This window comes from Quercus suber, unplaced genomic scaffold (genome assembly GCF_002906115.3).
Source record: "Quercus suber isolate HL8 unplaced genomic scaffold, Cork oak 2.0 scaffold_33, whole genome shotgun sequence".
Classification (NCBI taxonomy): Eukaryota; Viridiplantae; Streptophyta; class Magnoliopsida; order Fagales; family Fagaceae; genus Quercus; species Quercus suber.
In genome coordinates, this window is record NW_027069498.1 from 559,249 (window position 1) to 575,639 (window position 16,391).

General features: G+C 34.1%; 1 protein-coding gene and 1 long non-coding RNA gene across 2 annotated transcripts; one reads left to right on the forward strand and one right to left on the reverse strand.

The window, feature by feature from the left end:
* Positions 1 to 126: 126 nt before the first annotated feature.
* LOC136061157 (uncharacterized) lies at positions 127 to 1,335 on the forward strand. The gene is made up of 3 exons (XR_010627817.1): positions 127 to 209; positions 738 to 804; positions 1,002 to 1,335. It is a non-coding gene; the product is annotated as an uncharacterized LOC136061157 (long non-coding RNA).
* A 551-nt stretch (positions 1,336 to 1,886) lies between these two features.
* LOC111982950 (cuscuta receptor 1) lies at positions 1,887 to 7,294 on the reverse strand. The gene is made up of 7 exons (XM_065770563.1): positions 6,848 to 7,294; positions 6,513 to 6,662; positions 6,107 to 6,262; positions 5,808 to 5,882; positions 5,545 to 5,691; positions 4,267 to 4,413; positions 1,887 to 4,177 (listed from the first exon to the last, which is right to left on the reverse strand). The coding sequence occupies exons 1-7, from the start codon at positions 6,972 to 6,974 to the stop codon at positions 2,031 to 2,033; spliced, it is 2,949 nt and encodes a 982-aa protein (XP_065626635.1). The 5' UTR covers positions 6,975 to 7,294; the 3' UTR covers positions 1,887 to 2,030.
* Between the last annotated feature and the right edge of the window lie 9,097 nt (positions 7,295 to 16,391).

Consider the following 16,391-nt stretch of genomic DNA (forward strand, 5'->3'; position numbering starts at 1 on the left):
TTTGTCCCTTTGTTGGGACAAAGCCAAATAGCATCTCTCTATCCCTCCATGTCATTCCTATGGGGTTGGCTTTTAGCCTAAGATTACTGGCTTCTTATAGAGGTTATTTCTTGTTCTAGTTCTCTATAATATCATGATCTAACTAATTTCTGATATTTAGGTTCGCTCTGGCAGCCAGCCCAGTTAGAAGGTAGTTTTGAAGAAGAAAGGTTGGTGAGCTAGACATGCCATATTTCATTATAAAAATTTATGTGTGATAAATGATTTTATTTTGGCTTGCCACTTGCATCCTGCTCTCTATCGAGAATAGTGTGTGACATGATTGGTCCTTTTACATTTTAGCCACTTTGTTCCTTATATCAATAAACTCCCAGAATTTTAATTGAAGCAACTTCCTCAGCTTGTGTCAATGTGGTTTTTTCTTACTGCCATGATTTATTCTTTTTTTTATTATTATTTTAAAGTAAGGAATCAACATGAAAATTTGACAGAAGAGTATCCTCTATGATTAACGTTGAGAGTCCACATGAGTCACTCAAAATATGCAATTTGTTGCTGATCAATATTTCAATGTTGGATTTGATGATTTTACCCTAGTTAAGAAACTTATTAAATGTAATATCATTAATTTTATTTGTCTGTTAAGATTCTAAATATCTTGAGCGTAAAAACTTTTTTTTTTTTTTTTTAATATTGAAATTGTGTGTTTTCCCTCTGAATTTGTTGTTTTTATGCAGGGATCAAGACGAGGAACTCTTACTCATTTGGTGATCAATATGTGCACTTCAATGTTAGCATTCCATCGTAGCTTTCCTTGTTCTTAGCCATTGTTGTTGTAGGATTTTTCACCCTCCAGAATGTATTTTTATGGTTCAGTTCAATCTAGTGTGTGGACTATATATGGGAAAAAAGTGTCATATCACTGTAATCTATAGCATCATATGGGAATGTGTTTGCAGCCTCTCATTTTTATAGTAGATTAAAATGCTTGATTTGTGCAGGAATTTGACCCCAAGGCAACGTGAATTGATTGAAGAGTTTGCCAAAGAAGAGCAAGGGGAATATGATAAGCGTGCTACTGCTTGAGCATCATGGTAAAATGTAGACCAATTGGTGTCATTTGTTTGCTAATTCTTAGCAAAAAAGGATAAAGGCAACTGAAGAAAAAACATCAATTGTTGAAAGACCCACTCATTCTATAAGTTTTGTAGCAGTGATTGGGTCGTTTTTGTCCTTTTTCTTTGGGGAGGGACCGAGAGAAAGTTGTTAGGGGTGTGTAATTTTTTTCTTACAAATCACAATGGTAGTTTTATTTGAGGTGACAACATTTGATCACTTGCATCTAGAGTATCTAAGTTATTGTACATATTATTTATTGTTCTTTAATATTTTTCACTATCGAGAACGTCAAGTCAGTTTATCTGTCATTTTTGTATTATGTTATGAATAATGTCACGTACATGGATATTTAGATGTTGGAATAAATCTTTTGAATATATAGATGCTTCAATATTTATTGAAGCATTTAGAAAGTTAAACATTATTCAATTGGTTTTCTTTGGAGCTGTCAGATCAGACAAGTGCTTGTGCATAGGATTGGATGTCCCCATATTCGGGTTTTGAACATTGTGAATGCATGAGCATGTTTTATGTGATTTGGCAGAGTTCATGGTGAGTAGAAAAGAGTTGGACAATATTTCAAAATAATTTGCAAGATTTAAGATTTTCTTGCCGTTACATGGCACTTCATGGCTAGACTCCTAACCCCTTGTGGGTAGCTGTATTTCTCTGTCTTTGAATAACTCACATATTCAATTACAGCAACAATGCAAAAATGCAATCTTAGTCCTTTAAAGTTACATAACAAATACAGATTTTGCACAACGTAGTATTAAAATTCAATCTTTAGATTCAAAATCCAACAAGAAGCGACACACGTACATGTAATCATTAAAATGCAAGGCTATGCAAGTCTGAAATTAAATACAACTTACAGTAATAAACCACAACAAAATAGTAGCAATACAAGGCTATGCAAGGCTGAAATTGAACAACTTATGGTAATGAACCACAAAAAAGCAGTAGCAAGTGTCAATGCACACTTCGATCAGGTTAAACCACGCCCTACGCCAGTATGGATTTATGTAGAGAACTACAACAATTCCCAGCAGGACAGCTATGTAAGCCACCACAAAGCTTATGTAGAAGACACTCATGTCCATGAAACTTCCACCTTCCCCCTTAATATCCATTGATATTGTAGACGGTGGTCTCATTTTGGTGCAACTATTATGTAATGGAGGTCCACACAGGAGAGGGTTCCCCTCATAACTGCTTTCATCAAAAGTAATGAATTGATTTTTTCTGTCGGGTGTTGTTCCTGATAAGTTGTTGTGTGCCACAGTGAAGATCGCTAGAAAGGTCATTTCAGTCAACTGAGGTGGAATTTTGCCATTCAAATTATTGTAGGAAAGATCCAGACTTTCCATTTGATTTAGATTTGAGAATGTTACTGGGATTGGTCCGGATAGATTGTTGTGTGACAAGTTCAATGCCCGAATGTTGCTGCTCATCCTACCGAGTTCCAGTGGGATTTTACCTGCTAGGTTGTTGCATGAGAGGTCAATTCCAAACATGTACTCGAGGATGTCACCCTTGTAGGAGTAAGTTCTAGTTTTTGTTGTGAACTGTACTTCTTCAACATTCTCAAATCCTTCAAGCTCATATATATCATCAGGGAGATATTTGAAAATATATGACTTTGTGTTCAAATATGATGACAAACTGCTTGTAAATGCTATCGTCATAGAAGAAACTCCTAAAAAACCTTTAGGGGTAGATGCATCAAAAGTAATGTTACTCAAACAGTGAGGAATTAGACCTGAAAATTTATTGTAGGAAAGATCCAAAATGTTTAAATTCTGCAAAAGGCATACTTGATTTGGAATTTGACCTCCTAAATGATTCGCTTTCAAGAGCAAAATTCTCAATGATGAGAGGCTGCCAATCCAACTGGGAATGTTTCCAGTTAGATGGTTATCTCGAAGATTCAGTGCAAGTAGATTGGAGTTGTTTTGGAAAGAACTTGGAATTGGACCGCTCAAGTGATTTTTATTTAATTGAAAAAAACTGATACTTGAGGAATTGAAGCAAGATGGAACAGGGCCAAAAAGATTGTTGTCAGAAAGGTCAAGAAATTCAAGATCAACGAGTTTGCATAACTCAATTGGAATAGGACCTTCAAAATTATTTTTGGCCATAACAATTTTTTCTAAATGTGTCATGTTCCCCATCCATGTTGGAAGCGTGCCTGAGAAGTGATTGTTGTCCAAATGTAAATTTTCTAGCCTAGTCCAATTAGAATTGGTAGGAAATATTTGGCCACTGAAGCTATTGTTTGATAATATGAGAGATTCTAAATTGTGGCAACCCATTATGAAATGCATTGGTATGGTTCCTGAGAAATGATTCTCAGACAAGTCTAAGAAAACCAAATTCCCAAAAGAAGAAGGAATATTGCCTTCAAATTTATTTCTTGACATTTTTAAAAATTCTAAATTTGGAAAAATTAGACCGAGGTTTGTGGGAATTGGACCATGTAAGTAATTATCAGAAACATCTATGCAAAACATGTTGGGACGAATATCATATGGCACCATAAAAAGACCCGTGAAAGAGTTATTATTTACAATAAAATACTCCAATTTCGTATTGTTCTCTAACAACCAGTAAGGGAACTGCCCAACCAACTTGTTGTGCGAGAGTTTAATTACTCGCAAATCATATTGGTAATGAAGAAATCTGGGAGGTATCCTATTGTGAATGTTAATTGAGCAATTTGACAAACTGAAGAGCTTTAATTGGAAGGTTGGAATCAAAGTAAGAGAGTCAGGTTCCAAAGCTAATATATTGTTATCACTAAATAGGATCTTAAGATTTGAGAGGTTGAAAAGGAAGGAGAATGTGGATGGGATGAAGAAATTGTTATTTGAGAAAGAAAGGTACTCAAGTGATGCCAAACTTGATAGTGGAGACTGGACAATGTTCCCGTTGAAGTGATTATAAGAGAGATCCAATACCCGGAGTGAAGTCAAGTTTGCCATACATGAAGGTAGTCTCCCTTCAAAATTATTGTGCCCGAGGTCTATCTCTTGGAGCTTCTTAAGTTCACACCAGCCTATATAACGTGATAATTAGTTATTATGTTCTACCATTGTAATTATTCAAAACAATATCATTGTGAAAAAAAAAAAAAAAAAACCCTACCTCGGTCAGGTAGGGTGCCATTCAGTCCACAATCGCTCACTGCCAATCCATTAAGAGAAGTCATAACTCCAATTTTACGAAGAAGACTTTTGTCAATCGGTGAACCATCCAACTTCAACTGCTCAAGGTTGCTTAGTTTGCTCAACTCTAAAACAAAAGCAGAAAGCTTAGAGGTATGTAAATCAATAAAAAAAAAAAATGATACGGTAGAGCATAAAGTACTACTAATTGCTCAAAATTATTAAGATACCACACAGAAGTGCTAAAGTAGCCAAGACCACTTCCGTAACTAAGATTCTTTGAAAGAAAGTAATTTTATTTTATCTAATAATAGTGTATAGAGTATAGACTACCACATAATGTGGCAGTCTATATACTTTCATATTTTAGAATTTAATTCAAATTATGAAATTAATTTATTTCAACTAGAGATGATGCTTTTCCTTGAAGATCTCAGTCTTATTTTAAGAGTGTGTTATTAAACCTTTTTTTTTTTCCGTGGTTTTTCTATAGCATCTAAATCATTTTTTTGTTATTGGTACAGTTACTTCCGATTTAGGTAAATTCCTTTTTACACAAATCATATCAAAACCATTTTTTTTTTATTTGAACTCTTCAATTTGTAAAATCTAGCTGGTGTCCCACTTGATGTGCATGTATGCTATAAGTTTATTTTGAAATATTTGATAAGAAATTATTTTAATGGTCAATTTATAATAATAATTAAGTATTATAATATTTGACAAATGAACATCAATTACTTACAAGTCATTAGAAAAATAGAATATGTATTTTTTTTTAGATTAATATAATTTAGAATATATATGAATTTATTGTAATATTGTTGTGAGGCACTTAGGGTATGGATTTTGTTTGCATTACTATAGTCCTGTGCAACACCATTGGAGAAACATTTTATTCGAGGGTTACTAAAGTTGGAATATAGAATGCGTTTGAATTGCTAGCTTTGGACAACGTAGAACAACCTTGAAGCTCCTATGTGATTGTTGGTTTAGGCCCAAAAAGGTATGCTAAAAAAGCTAATATTAAAATCTCCATTGCGTAGTCTTTGTTTTTAATATTTTGAATACAAAATTTAACAAGATGAAAATAAATTATGATACTTGTGAAAGACAATAAGTTTAGTCTCATTGAATTTCAAGAAATTTGATTATCAATATTTAGAATAGGGTTTTTATAGAGGTTTTCTACTATTATGCCAGTGATTAAGAGAAAAACATAAAACAACGCCACCTTGATGTCAATGGTATAATTTACCTTTAGTAATGAACGGTCCCTCCAAATTGTTATTTGAGAGATCTAATGTCTTCAACAATGGGAAGGAAGTTAATGACTCAAGAACTCGTGCACTGAAATCATTCACACTCAAGTCTAGGAGTTGCAGCTTAGTTAAGATGTTTGAATCTATAAGGCAAAATAAAATGTCTCAAAACATCGACATGATAATTTCATTTGACATACCATACAAAAGAAGTAATTGATTTTAATCCATGAACGTATATTTTTACAAACTATCATACCTCTTGTTGTCACGAAGTCATCAATCTTATTGTCATTCAAGTAGAGCTCCTCCAAGTTGCTAAATGCTTTAAATTCTACATTAAAAAAAAAAATGGAACATGAAAAATCATGGAAGAAAAAAGGGATTTCAGTCACATAAATACTTTCATTTAAAATAACTAAGGAAAAAAAAGGATGAAATTTAGTTGCATAAATATCAATGATTGATAGGAGGGAAATAAGAAATGTTACATGCTTAGTAAGCATGCATGAAACACTCTTCCAATAATATTCCTTTACAAATTAATGAGAGTTTTACCTTTGATATGGATTGATCCATTCAAATTGTTTCTACTCAAACGTAGCTCCTTGAGCGATGCAATACCACTTAAGGATTGCAGAATGCTGTTATTGAAATTATCATCATCCAAGTGAAGCACCTCCAGCTTGCTCAACAAAGAGAATCTTTCAAAACCTGCAATTTAGATTATTCAATTTGCATGTCTATGACTTTATATTCCCACAAAACAGTACAAAATGAATCTTTAAAAATAAATGAATCTACATTTATTTTTAAAGAAAAGGTAAAAAAGAAGAAAATACTTTCAAACAATTTACTTTGGTCAAACAGATTAGTTGGAGGGAAACCAAAAAGTTCACACACTCAAGAATTAAGCACTTTTCATTCCTTTGCAAATTAATGAGAATTTTACCCGAAGGCTTACCTTGGATTGATCCATTAAAATCGTTTTCCCCCAAATACAGTTCCTTGAGGGAAGCAATTCCACTCAAGGATGAAAGAATGTTGTAATTGAAATAATTAGCCTCCAAGTGAAGCACCTCCAGCTTGCTCAACGCAGAGAATCTTTCAAAACCTGTAATTTAGATGCTTCAATTTTCACATATGCAACTATATATTCCCAGAAAACAATATAAAATGATTCCTAAAATATAGCTATTTTTTTCTCGACTATTTTTAAAGAAAGGGAGTAATAGAAAAAAATTAGAATATCAACAAATTAAATACTTTCTACTTTTCTTAGGATATAAACTTTGGTACCTTCATTTGGGACCCAACCATGAATGTTATTTACACTCAAATCGAGGTACTGGAGGTCTTTAAAGGGAAGAAATAGAGAGGCATTAAAGTACCAACCTCCCTCACTTTCTCTACTCGAATAAGACATCGTACCATTAAGAGTAAGTTGGATTACACGGCCAGTAGTAATGTTGCACTTGACTCTTTTCCACTCACAGCAATCACTCTCTTTGTCGACTGAGTCCCAATGAAGAAAATAATATTCATCAGTGTCATAATATTCATCAGTGTAGTTGATAGTGGAAGCTTTGAGTTCCAAGAGAGCAATTCTCTCTTGCTCCTAGCAACCAAAGCACCCATTCATACCAAAATGAACCAAAACTAACGCCACCGGCCACCACCAATAATGTCCCAGCAACTCCATTACTTTTTCTTTTTCTGATTTTCTATGACAATAAGAATAACAAATTTTTTGCTCAACTATGATTTATACTTCAAAGCAAAATAGGTTTTGAGTTGAAATAACACTGCCACCACTCTCCTATATATACCCACTACACATACAACTTTCTCAGACCATATCTTGTGCTTTTTCCAAAAGCAAAAAGTTACATACATTATTTCACATGACTTAGACTAAGTCTTCACAGTTTGCATCATGGTGTCTTTCCACCCAACTACGATGACGATTTTTTCTAAATAAAAAAAAAGGTGCCAGAAGGTAATTTACTTTATATGATATTGAAAATAAAGCTAAAGAAAGAATTTGTTTTTACGAGCCTATTCATTGTTTTTTGTCCGGCCAGCCTGTACAGAATAACTCTCTAAGAGCATCCACAGCCGGATTCTAAATCCTATCTTATTTTACCACCTCAAAAAGTCACTTTTTCAATTATACAATACAATTTTACAATTCTCCAACATCCCAACTTTTATATCCCAATCCTACTCATTAAAATAATATTTTTACACAATAAAATAATATTTCTCACAATTACCATTATACATTACAACACATTATTTATACATTATTTATTCTCTCTCTCTTTCCTTCTGGTCAGTAACAACAATTACCACCACCGCTGCACACCACCACCGCTGCCACCACCACCACCAACCTAGAAACTACCGTCAACAACCAAAAAAAAAAAAAAAAAAAAAACCCAGAAAAATCACAACAACAAATCACATGAACAAACCCAGCCACCCCAGCAAATCACAACAACAATCCAAAATCAAAACCAACAAACCACTGCCGCCGAACCCAACAACCCAACAAAATCAAAACCCACTGCCGCCGAACCCAACAACCCAACAAAATCACTGCCGCCGAACCCAACACCCAACAAAATCAAAACCACTGCCACCGAACCAACAACCCAACAAAATCAAAACCCACAGCCGCCGAACCCACTGCCGCTGAACCCAACAACCCAACAAAATCACTGCCGCGAACCCAACCCAACAAAATCAAAACCCACTGCCACCGAACCCACTGCCGCCGAACCCAACAACCCAACAAAATCAAAACCCATTGCCGCCGAACCCACTGCCGCTGAACCCAACAACCCAACAAAATCATTGCCGCCGAACCCAACAACCCAACAAAATCAAAACCCACTGCCACCGAACCCACTGCCGCCGAACCCAACAACCCAACAAAATCAAAACCCACTGCCACCGGACCCCAACAAACCACCAGTCACCACCACCACGCCACACGCCCACCGAAAATCAAAACCCAATCTCCTTCCACCGATCAAAACCCAATCTGAACCCACCCAAAATCAAAACCCACCTCGCCAAACCGATCTCCACGCACGACTCGGTCACCATGTCAACACCACCAAACGCCGATCTCCACTGCGCTAACCTCCGGCCATCACGCCGATCTCAGCCGCGCCACCAGCTCGCCACCATGCCGATCTAAAAATTTGATCCGACGTGAGCCCGATCCGGCTTGGTGATTCGGCGAGAGAGAGAGGGGATGAGAAAGAGAGAAGGAAGAGAGAGAAAAGAAAGAGATAAAATGAGAGAGGAGTGAGACATTTGCCAGGTAAAAGCAATTAAAAAATATTTTTTTTTATAACATTTTGCTACAGTACCATCTTACATTTGAGATGATACTGTAGCAAAATCTCAAATTTTTTTTTGCATATGGGATTTAGCCTTCCAACTGCTGGGTGTGTTTTGAGCTTATATGCTAAATATGCTTTGCATTTGGCATATAGCCATCCAAATGCGGATGCTCTAATAAAGTTCAAAGTTTTGAATAAACGCTTTCAACTCTTCAAAACTTTGTCTTTTGTCTACCGACACTACCTTGTATTGCAGGCTTTAGCCTTAAATTTTAAAATTTTTTTCTATTTTATTTATTTTCTATTTAACATTCTAACAATTGGTGTATCTTATTTAGGAAAAAAAAGAATCCACGTATAATTATGATTATTAAAATATATTATGTGAGACAAATAAAATTATTATAATTATAATAATAAAGACTTTTAAATATGTGTGTATATATATATATATATATATATATAAAATATAAAATTAACCATAATTTTGAAATAATCGAAATATTTTATTTCTTTGACCAAATTGAAACAACTTTTGGTACTAGCCTCTTTTGGACTATATTTTTTGGTTTTCTGAACATTATTGAGTGATAAACTTTCGGACACTTTTTCATTTCCAGCTTCTTCTTTTTCCCTATCTAATACACACCACGTTTTCCTTTCTCTCTTAATTTCCCTTTTATCTAATCCTTCAACAGGCAGGAAAGCTACACCCACTACACATACAACTTTCTCAGATCATAGCTTGTGCTTTTTTTTTTTTTCCAAAGGTAAAAAGTACATCCATTATTTGAGGGCAAAAATAATCAAATATTTCTATTTTTTTAAATTATTAGTGTTTTATCACTATTTAAAAAATATTTAACAATGTAAATTTTTTTTGAAACTGAGTTTATGCGCGAGTTCTTTATAAGAGCATTCACATCAGATCAGTTATAGTCTTCTAAAATACATATACAGTGTAAATTTTGCACATTTTGAGCAAAAAAGCACCCATATCAGTGGGTGTAAAAATATGTAAAACCGGCTATATTTTTCCCTGAGCTGCAGTACCCGTGTAAATATACACGGGTACTGTAGCTCGTGTATATACTAAAATAATATTATCCGTTCGCACCAAATTTTCTCTCCCCATTCCGTGAACAACAACCTCAGACACACCCACACACAAACACATATCAACACACAAACAAACCCACACACAAACAAACCCACACAGACAAACCAAAAGACACAGAGATCGAAGCTTGGTTCGTGGGTCGTCGGAGCTTGGTTCGTGGAGCGTGGTTTGTGGATCAGCCAGTGAAGACACGATCTGGGTCGCCGAGGCTTGGTTCTGAGTCGCCGGAGGTTGGTTTGTGGATCGGCCAGTGTAAACGCGATTTGGGTCGCCGGGGCTTGGTTTGTGGAGCATGGTTCGTGGATCGACCGGTGAAGACGCGATCTGGGTCGCCGAGGCTTGGTTTTGGGTCGCCGGAGCTTGGTTCGTAGATCTGCCGGTGAAAACGCGATTTGGGTCGCCGGAGCTTGATTTCTGGACCGGCCGGTGAAGAACTATATTTGGGCTGGTAGTTTTTTGAAAAAGAACGAGACGAAGAGAGAGAGAGATAAGAGAGAGAGGCTGTTAAGAAAAAAAATGAGAAGAGAGAGGGAGAGGTAATCTGATAAGAGAGGGGGCGCGTAGGTAGTTGAGAGATATAATAAAAAATTGAGAAGAGTGAATATTTTATTTAAATAAATGTGTATAATAAACAGACTGATGTAGGTGTCTTATAAAATTAAATATGTAAAATAGAAAAAGTAGGTTTTAAATGTGTAAAATGGAAAAATTTATAAATGAGGTGATGCGAATCTCTAACATATAACTTAACTTATTGCCTGTGTTTCAAATTCTTTCGCTACCTTTTTCCCTCCCTTTTCCCACGTGACCCAATTATTATGCTACTTTTTTCACTACTTTTTCCACGTGACCTGACAAAAGAAAGGAAATAGAGAAACTCAAAGCCACAATTGTTGACGGTGTGAGACAGACTGTGTGAGTGCAGTGGCTGTGTGAATGCAGTGGCTGTGTGAGACAGCCACAATTATTGACTGTGTGAGTGCAATCACACAGCCACAATTGTTGACTGTGTGAGACAGCCAGAGTGTGAGTGCTGTTATGCGTCTTCTTTGTTTTTCTCTATCTCAGTAAGTACTGCATTTAGCATTCTGTATCTTTTATTTATTTATTTATTTTTGTTTTGGGTGTCTTTACAAGTGAAACTGGCTGTGTTTGTTTCGTGTAAAACGTTTTTCGGAAAATACATATTTTCCGAAAATGTTATTTTTCGGAAAAGGAAAATATTTTTATGTGTTTGGGTGTATTATGAAAATTGTTGTGGAAAATATTTTTATGTGTTTGGTTCTATTAAGAAAATGCTATTTTCCTACCCTTCAACAACAAATTCCGGCAGCAAATTCCGGCAACAACAACACTCCGACAACAACAACACAGCAACAACAACAACAACAACAACAACAACAACAATCAAACTTAAAAAAAAAAAAAAATTCGAAGGTCGAAGCCTCGTGGGTTCGTCGGTGGGGTGCGATCTTCGGTGGGTCGGTCTTCGGTGGTGATCTGGGCTCTGGGTTCGCCGGCGAAGTCGAAGATCAGTTCGTGGCGCGAAGGCGAAGTCGAAGATCGTGGGTTCGCGCCGCCGGCGAAGTCAAAGATCGTGGGTTCTGGGTTCGTCCGTTCGTGGCGCCGACAAAGTCGAAGATCGTGGACGCCGGCGATGGGCTGTGGTGGTTCGTTTTCCGTTCGTGGCGACGCAGTCGAAGATTTGGGCTCTATTCGTTCTCTCTCTCGCTCTCTCTCTCTCTTTGTGCTCTGGTGGTTCGTTTTCCGGAAAATGCCATTTGAAGTGAAAATAGAAGCTGAAATGAATTTCAGCCTTGGGAGCTCTAATTTTCGGTCAAAGGGGAAATGATTTTCAGTTGACCGAATTTTCCAATTCAGCCAAACACTCAAGTTTTACGGAAATGGTTTTCTGGAAGTATTTTGAAGTCAAAACAAACACAGCCTGAGTACACCATTGAATTCAAATGAATTTGTAATTCAAAGATAGTCACCCTCATGTGAAACTGAGCAGTGAGTACTGAGTATTGACTCTATTGAGTAGTCAGTCAAGGGCAATAAATTGAAGCAAAGTGACAGGACTAAAGTTCTTAAAAAAAAAAAGTGACAAGACTGAAATGTAAAGCAAAACGTGTATAAGAAAAAAAAAAAGAAAGTAAAAAGAGTAATGACACACTTTTACTGTTTATAATTCATCACGTAAATAAGTTGTGACCCAAATTATATCATTTTATATAATATTACGTTATTAAAAGATAAAAAAGATAAAAAATAGTAATAATAATAATAATAATAAGAGATAAAACTTAATTAAAAGCAGAGCTAACTATAATACGTAGGCTAGGTAGGTGTGGACTTATGAAGGATTAAGTTTTAACATTTGAATAAGGAAGTTTAGAGAGACAGTTAAAAAAAATTGTTGGTTGGTGGTTGAGATATGACTAAAAATGAATATATTTACATTCCTTTTAGTAATTTATTAAATGTTTGTTTATATATATATATATATATAGTGATAATTGTGAAATAGTACAACAATATTCGCTGGTATCAAAAAATTTCATTTTTTTTTAATTAAATTGAAATAGCTTTCGGTATGAAATTGACTCTCTTAATTGTAGTGTATTAAGAAACAATAGTGTTATGTGTTAAGAAACAACATCTTAAATTCTTAATACATTAAGAAACAATGATTTTTGTATTTGTCTTGGTTGATAGTTTGTTAATACCATATGGATGTTTATTTATTTATTTTTAATTTTTGGTTATACTCCGGCCCCTTTGAGTCCGTTCGCATGTTAGTTCTTTGTGCTGATAACCATTGACTTCTGATATTTGTTTCCTCTCGCCAATAATTTTGCAATTAGAAGACCCTCAACAAGAAGCCAAAGACTTTGTCGATGTATACAGTACTTTCTTCTTAGATAATGTTTAGTGATGACTAACCTATGCCCTTGGTATTAAGAGCATTGCATTATTTGAGAATTTACCCAAGATCAAGAAGAGGCTAGAGATTTATATAATGCAAAGCGTGTTTCATAAAGCTATTCCAAGGACAGTTCTGAACAATTTCTCATCTCTCATTATTTCAAGGAAAAAATCAAATGAGTAAGTCCTTGATATATGTCAGTATTTCAAGGACTCTAATCATTTTCCTTTTTCCACTTGTTTGTTTTTTTTATAAGATTAGTGTTGGGGCATTTTAATATTAAATAATTAAAATGAATAAATGTTACAATATAAATGTAAAGATGTAGGAGTAAATATGGAAGATGAGGAATTAGTGAAAATGTTTAATCCCACACTGAAAAGAAGAGAGACTTTTGTTCTTTTTAATTGTAGTGATTAATGAGCTAACATAAATTGGCTCAAATATTGGGCTAGATAATACTTGCATTATTGGAGATTACAATAGTCGAAGACTTTTACTTCTCAAAAAAAATAGTCGAAGACTTCGTGTGTTTCCAGTTTCTACCAACCATGATGCCTTGTTTTTTGACAAATTAACCTCTATGCCGAAATGTGCTTCCAGCTAAAAATTTCCTTAGATTATTATTATTTTTTTTTTTTTTGTTTACTCATATTTGTTGGGAATGTAGAATCATGTTTATGGGTTGGGCCAAGCTCATTTTTTTTTAAGCCCAGACCAACTAAATTCGAAGCCTGATTAATGTTTGGATTGTTTTTTTTCTAAGGTTCTGTGTTCCTCAGTTTGTTAAGAAACAAAACAATTTTCTGGAATATATATATATATATATATATAAACAATAAAAAAAAAAGCTATATTCATGTGCTTTCTTCTAAAATCCTTGAGAAGACCTAGACTAAAACTTGGCATCCATGTTGACTTTCCAACCAACTACCACGAGAATATATTTCTATTTTATTAATATAAACTAAAACATTAGGAGAAGCAATTGGGGAAAGTACGTTAAAAAAAAAAAAAAAGAACACGACACTTTTAAATGGGGCATATTAACTAAGCTCACACTTTTAAATAAGACACTTCAAATGAGATGTTTTAAATGGTAAAAAATTTGGCATGAATGAATAGTACTATTCCAAATTTAGCCTAACAGGATTTTTCAATATTTTGACAGGATTTATTTTCGGGTCCAAACACGATGGGAGTTCATAAAAGAAACAACTCACAAATAAAATTAAAGGTGATAATTCCTTATAATGAATAAGGAAGATTTTTTAATTATTAATATATGCTCTCTTTCATAATGATAAATAATCATGCCTAAAGTCAATTAGAGAATCTTACAGATATGGCAAAACTGGTATGTAGTTTGGGTCGGGTCAATTGGGTTTGAGTTGAAAACATGTCCGTGTCAAAATGGGCCATTTTAAACATATAAAAAACAGGTCATGTTAATTGGGTTGTAGGTTGGGTCGGCTTGGGTAGGGCGGCCCGTATTTTCCACATAAATTTTTTATTTAAGGTAAATTATAATTTACCCACTGTGATTTGACCAAAATTTTAGTTTCTTATATGTAGTTTTGAGGAAAACAAAATGGTTGATTAATCTTTGTATTACGATTGCTCTTAAAGATATATTCCCCTAGTTCCAGCTATTGGCATTGGCTTTTTTTTTTTGGTAATAAATAAATTAATTAGATTCATTATCACATACCAATTTGTAATTTTTTTTTTTTTTTTGGTAATAAATAAATTTTATAGTAACTTAACATTTCCTTTAACATTACCTACAAAACAACAATTGAAGACTTGGCGTCAATGGCGTCAAAGGTTTGTCAAATTAACCCAAACCAGACGCGAGGAATGACCTCTGGTTGTCGGAAGCTAAGACTTGTCTTTCTTATTTTTATTTTTATTTTTTGTGGGGGAAGGTTAATAAATATAAGGAAGCATGTTTAGGGGCTAGGCCAAAGTTTTGAACATTTTAACTGATAAAGTTTTCCTTAAAATCTAGTTGAAATTCCAACTCATTTTGTGACTGTTTTATAAGATTGTATATACATGTATATTAAAAAAAAAATTCATAAAATTATTTAATAATCACATGATTAGTATTATTTTTGAAAACAATCACATGATTATTTACTAAATCATGTAACTAAAATTAAAAGTATACATTTTTTTTTAGAAGATAAATAAAAGTATACATGGAGACAAAACAAAAGACTTTGGCCATACACGGTATTTTGTCTTCGCATCGTGGCCTCTAGCTAGCGCATTTTCCACCAGATAAGTGGTCTAGCTTCACTTCCATTAAATGCATAGAGTACACAATAGTGCACAACAATTTCATCATCCATTTTTCTCAAAAAAAAAAAAAAAAAATTCATCATCCACTTTATCATAATTTTTGCCAAGCCAAGTGTACACTATCTGCATTTGTAGCTTTTCTTTTATTGCTAATGTTCATAGTATGGAGCCAAAACTTGGAGTTAAGGGGAGTAATTTTAGTAGTGTTGGCTCTTTACTATATAAGTAATTAAGGTGGTCGTCTAGAGCCCCATGTATATAAAAGGCCTCCAAATTTTAACTAATATGATTTTTTTATTTTATTGTAATGGTATTAATTAAAACCAAATATTAGTCAATAAATAAAACAATATTTTTATATCAAATGAAAAACAAGAAAAAAAAAATAGAGAAAGAAATAGTACATCCATAACATTTTTCACACAATTTTTATAACAAATTTTAGGTAGCATGATATTACAAGTTGTTATTGACCATAGCAAAATAATAATTTCTGTGGTGGGTTGAAATTAGAATTTAGAACCAATAACAACTTAACATCTAGGATTTGATGTAGCACTTCTCAAAAAAAAAAAAAAAAAAAAAAGCAATACACAAAAAAATTTACAACATTTTTCATAACAGTTTAGTTGGCAAAGTTTTAAAAGTTCTCATTTAGATCTACCACTAATATCACTCTTTTACTTACTACTATCAATCCATATTTGGTGCCAAAATTTTCTTGTAATTAAAATTTCAATTGCTTTGGAATTTGTATTTTGTGGGTTACATATAAGTGGGAGGAAAAAAAAAAAAAAAAGATACAGCTTGATAACTTACTACAAGTCCAAACTCCAATTTAGGCTGGAATGGACAGAAAATGACCCGTAATTTTATTCGAAGGAGAAAGGGGGTTTCTTGTTCTAGTTTGCATTCCAAATAAAGGTATTGACAACGTTGGTAGGAACCTAATTTACTACCCGACTCGTCATTTGTGAAGGAATCTGACTCCAAAGCAACGTGAATTGAAAGAGCATGCCAAAGAAGAGCAAGCAGAATATGATAAGCCTATCATTGAGGCAGAGAACATTTAAAATCTTGCATCCAGATAAGCCTGTCCATTTTGTAGGTTTTTTTTTTTTTTTTTTTTGG

Coding starts and splice junctions, on each gene's coding strand:
- LOC111982950 (XM_065770563.1), bottom strand. CDS start 6,974: ATGTCTTATTCGAGTAGAGAAAGTGAGGGAGGTTGGTACTTTAATGCC. Junction 6,663..6,847: donor TGGTTGGGTCCCAAATGAAG/GTACCAAAGTTT, acceptor TCTAAATTACAG/GTTTTGAAAGATTCTCTGCG. Junction 4,414..5,544: donor GGGACCGTTCATTACTAAAG/GTAAATTATACC, acceptor CTTTTGTTTTAG/AGTTGAGCAAACTAAGCAAC.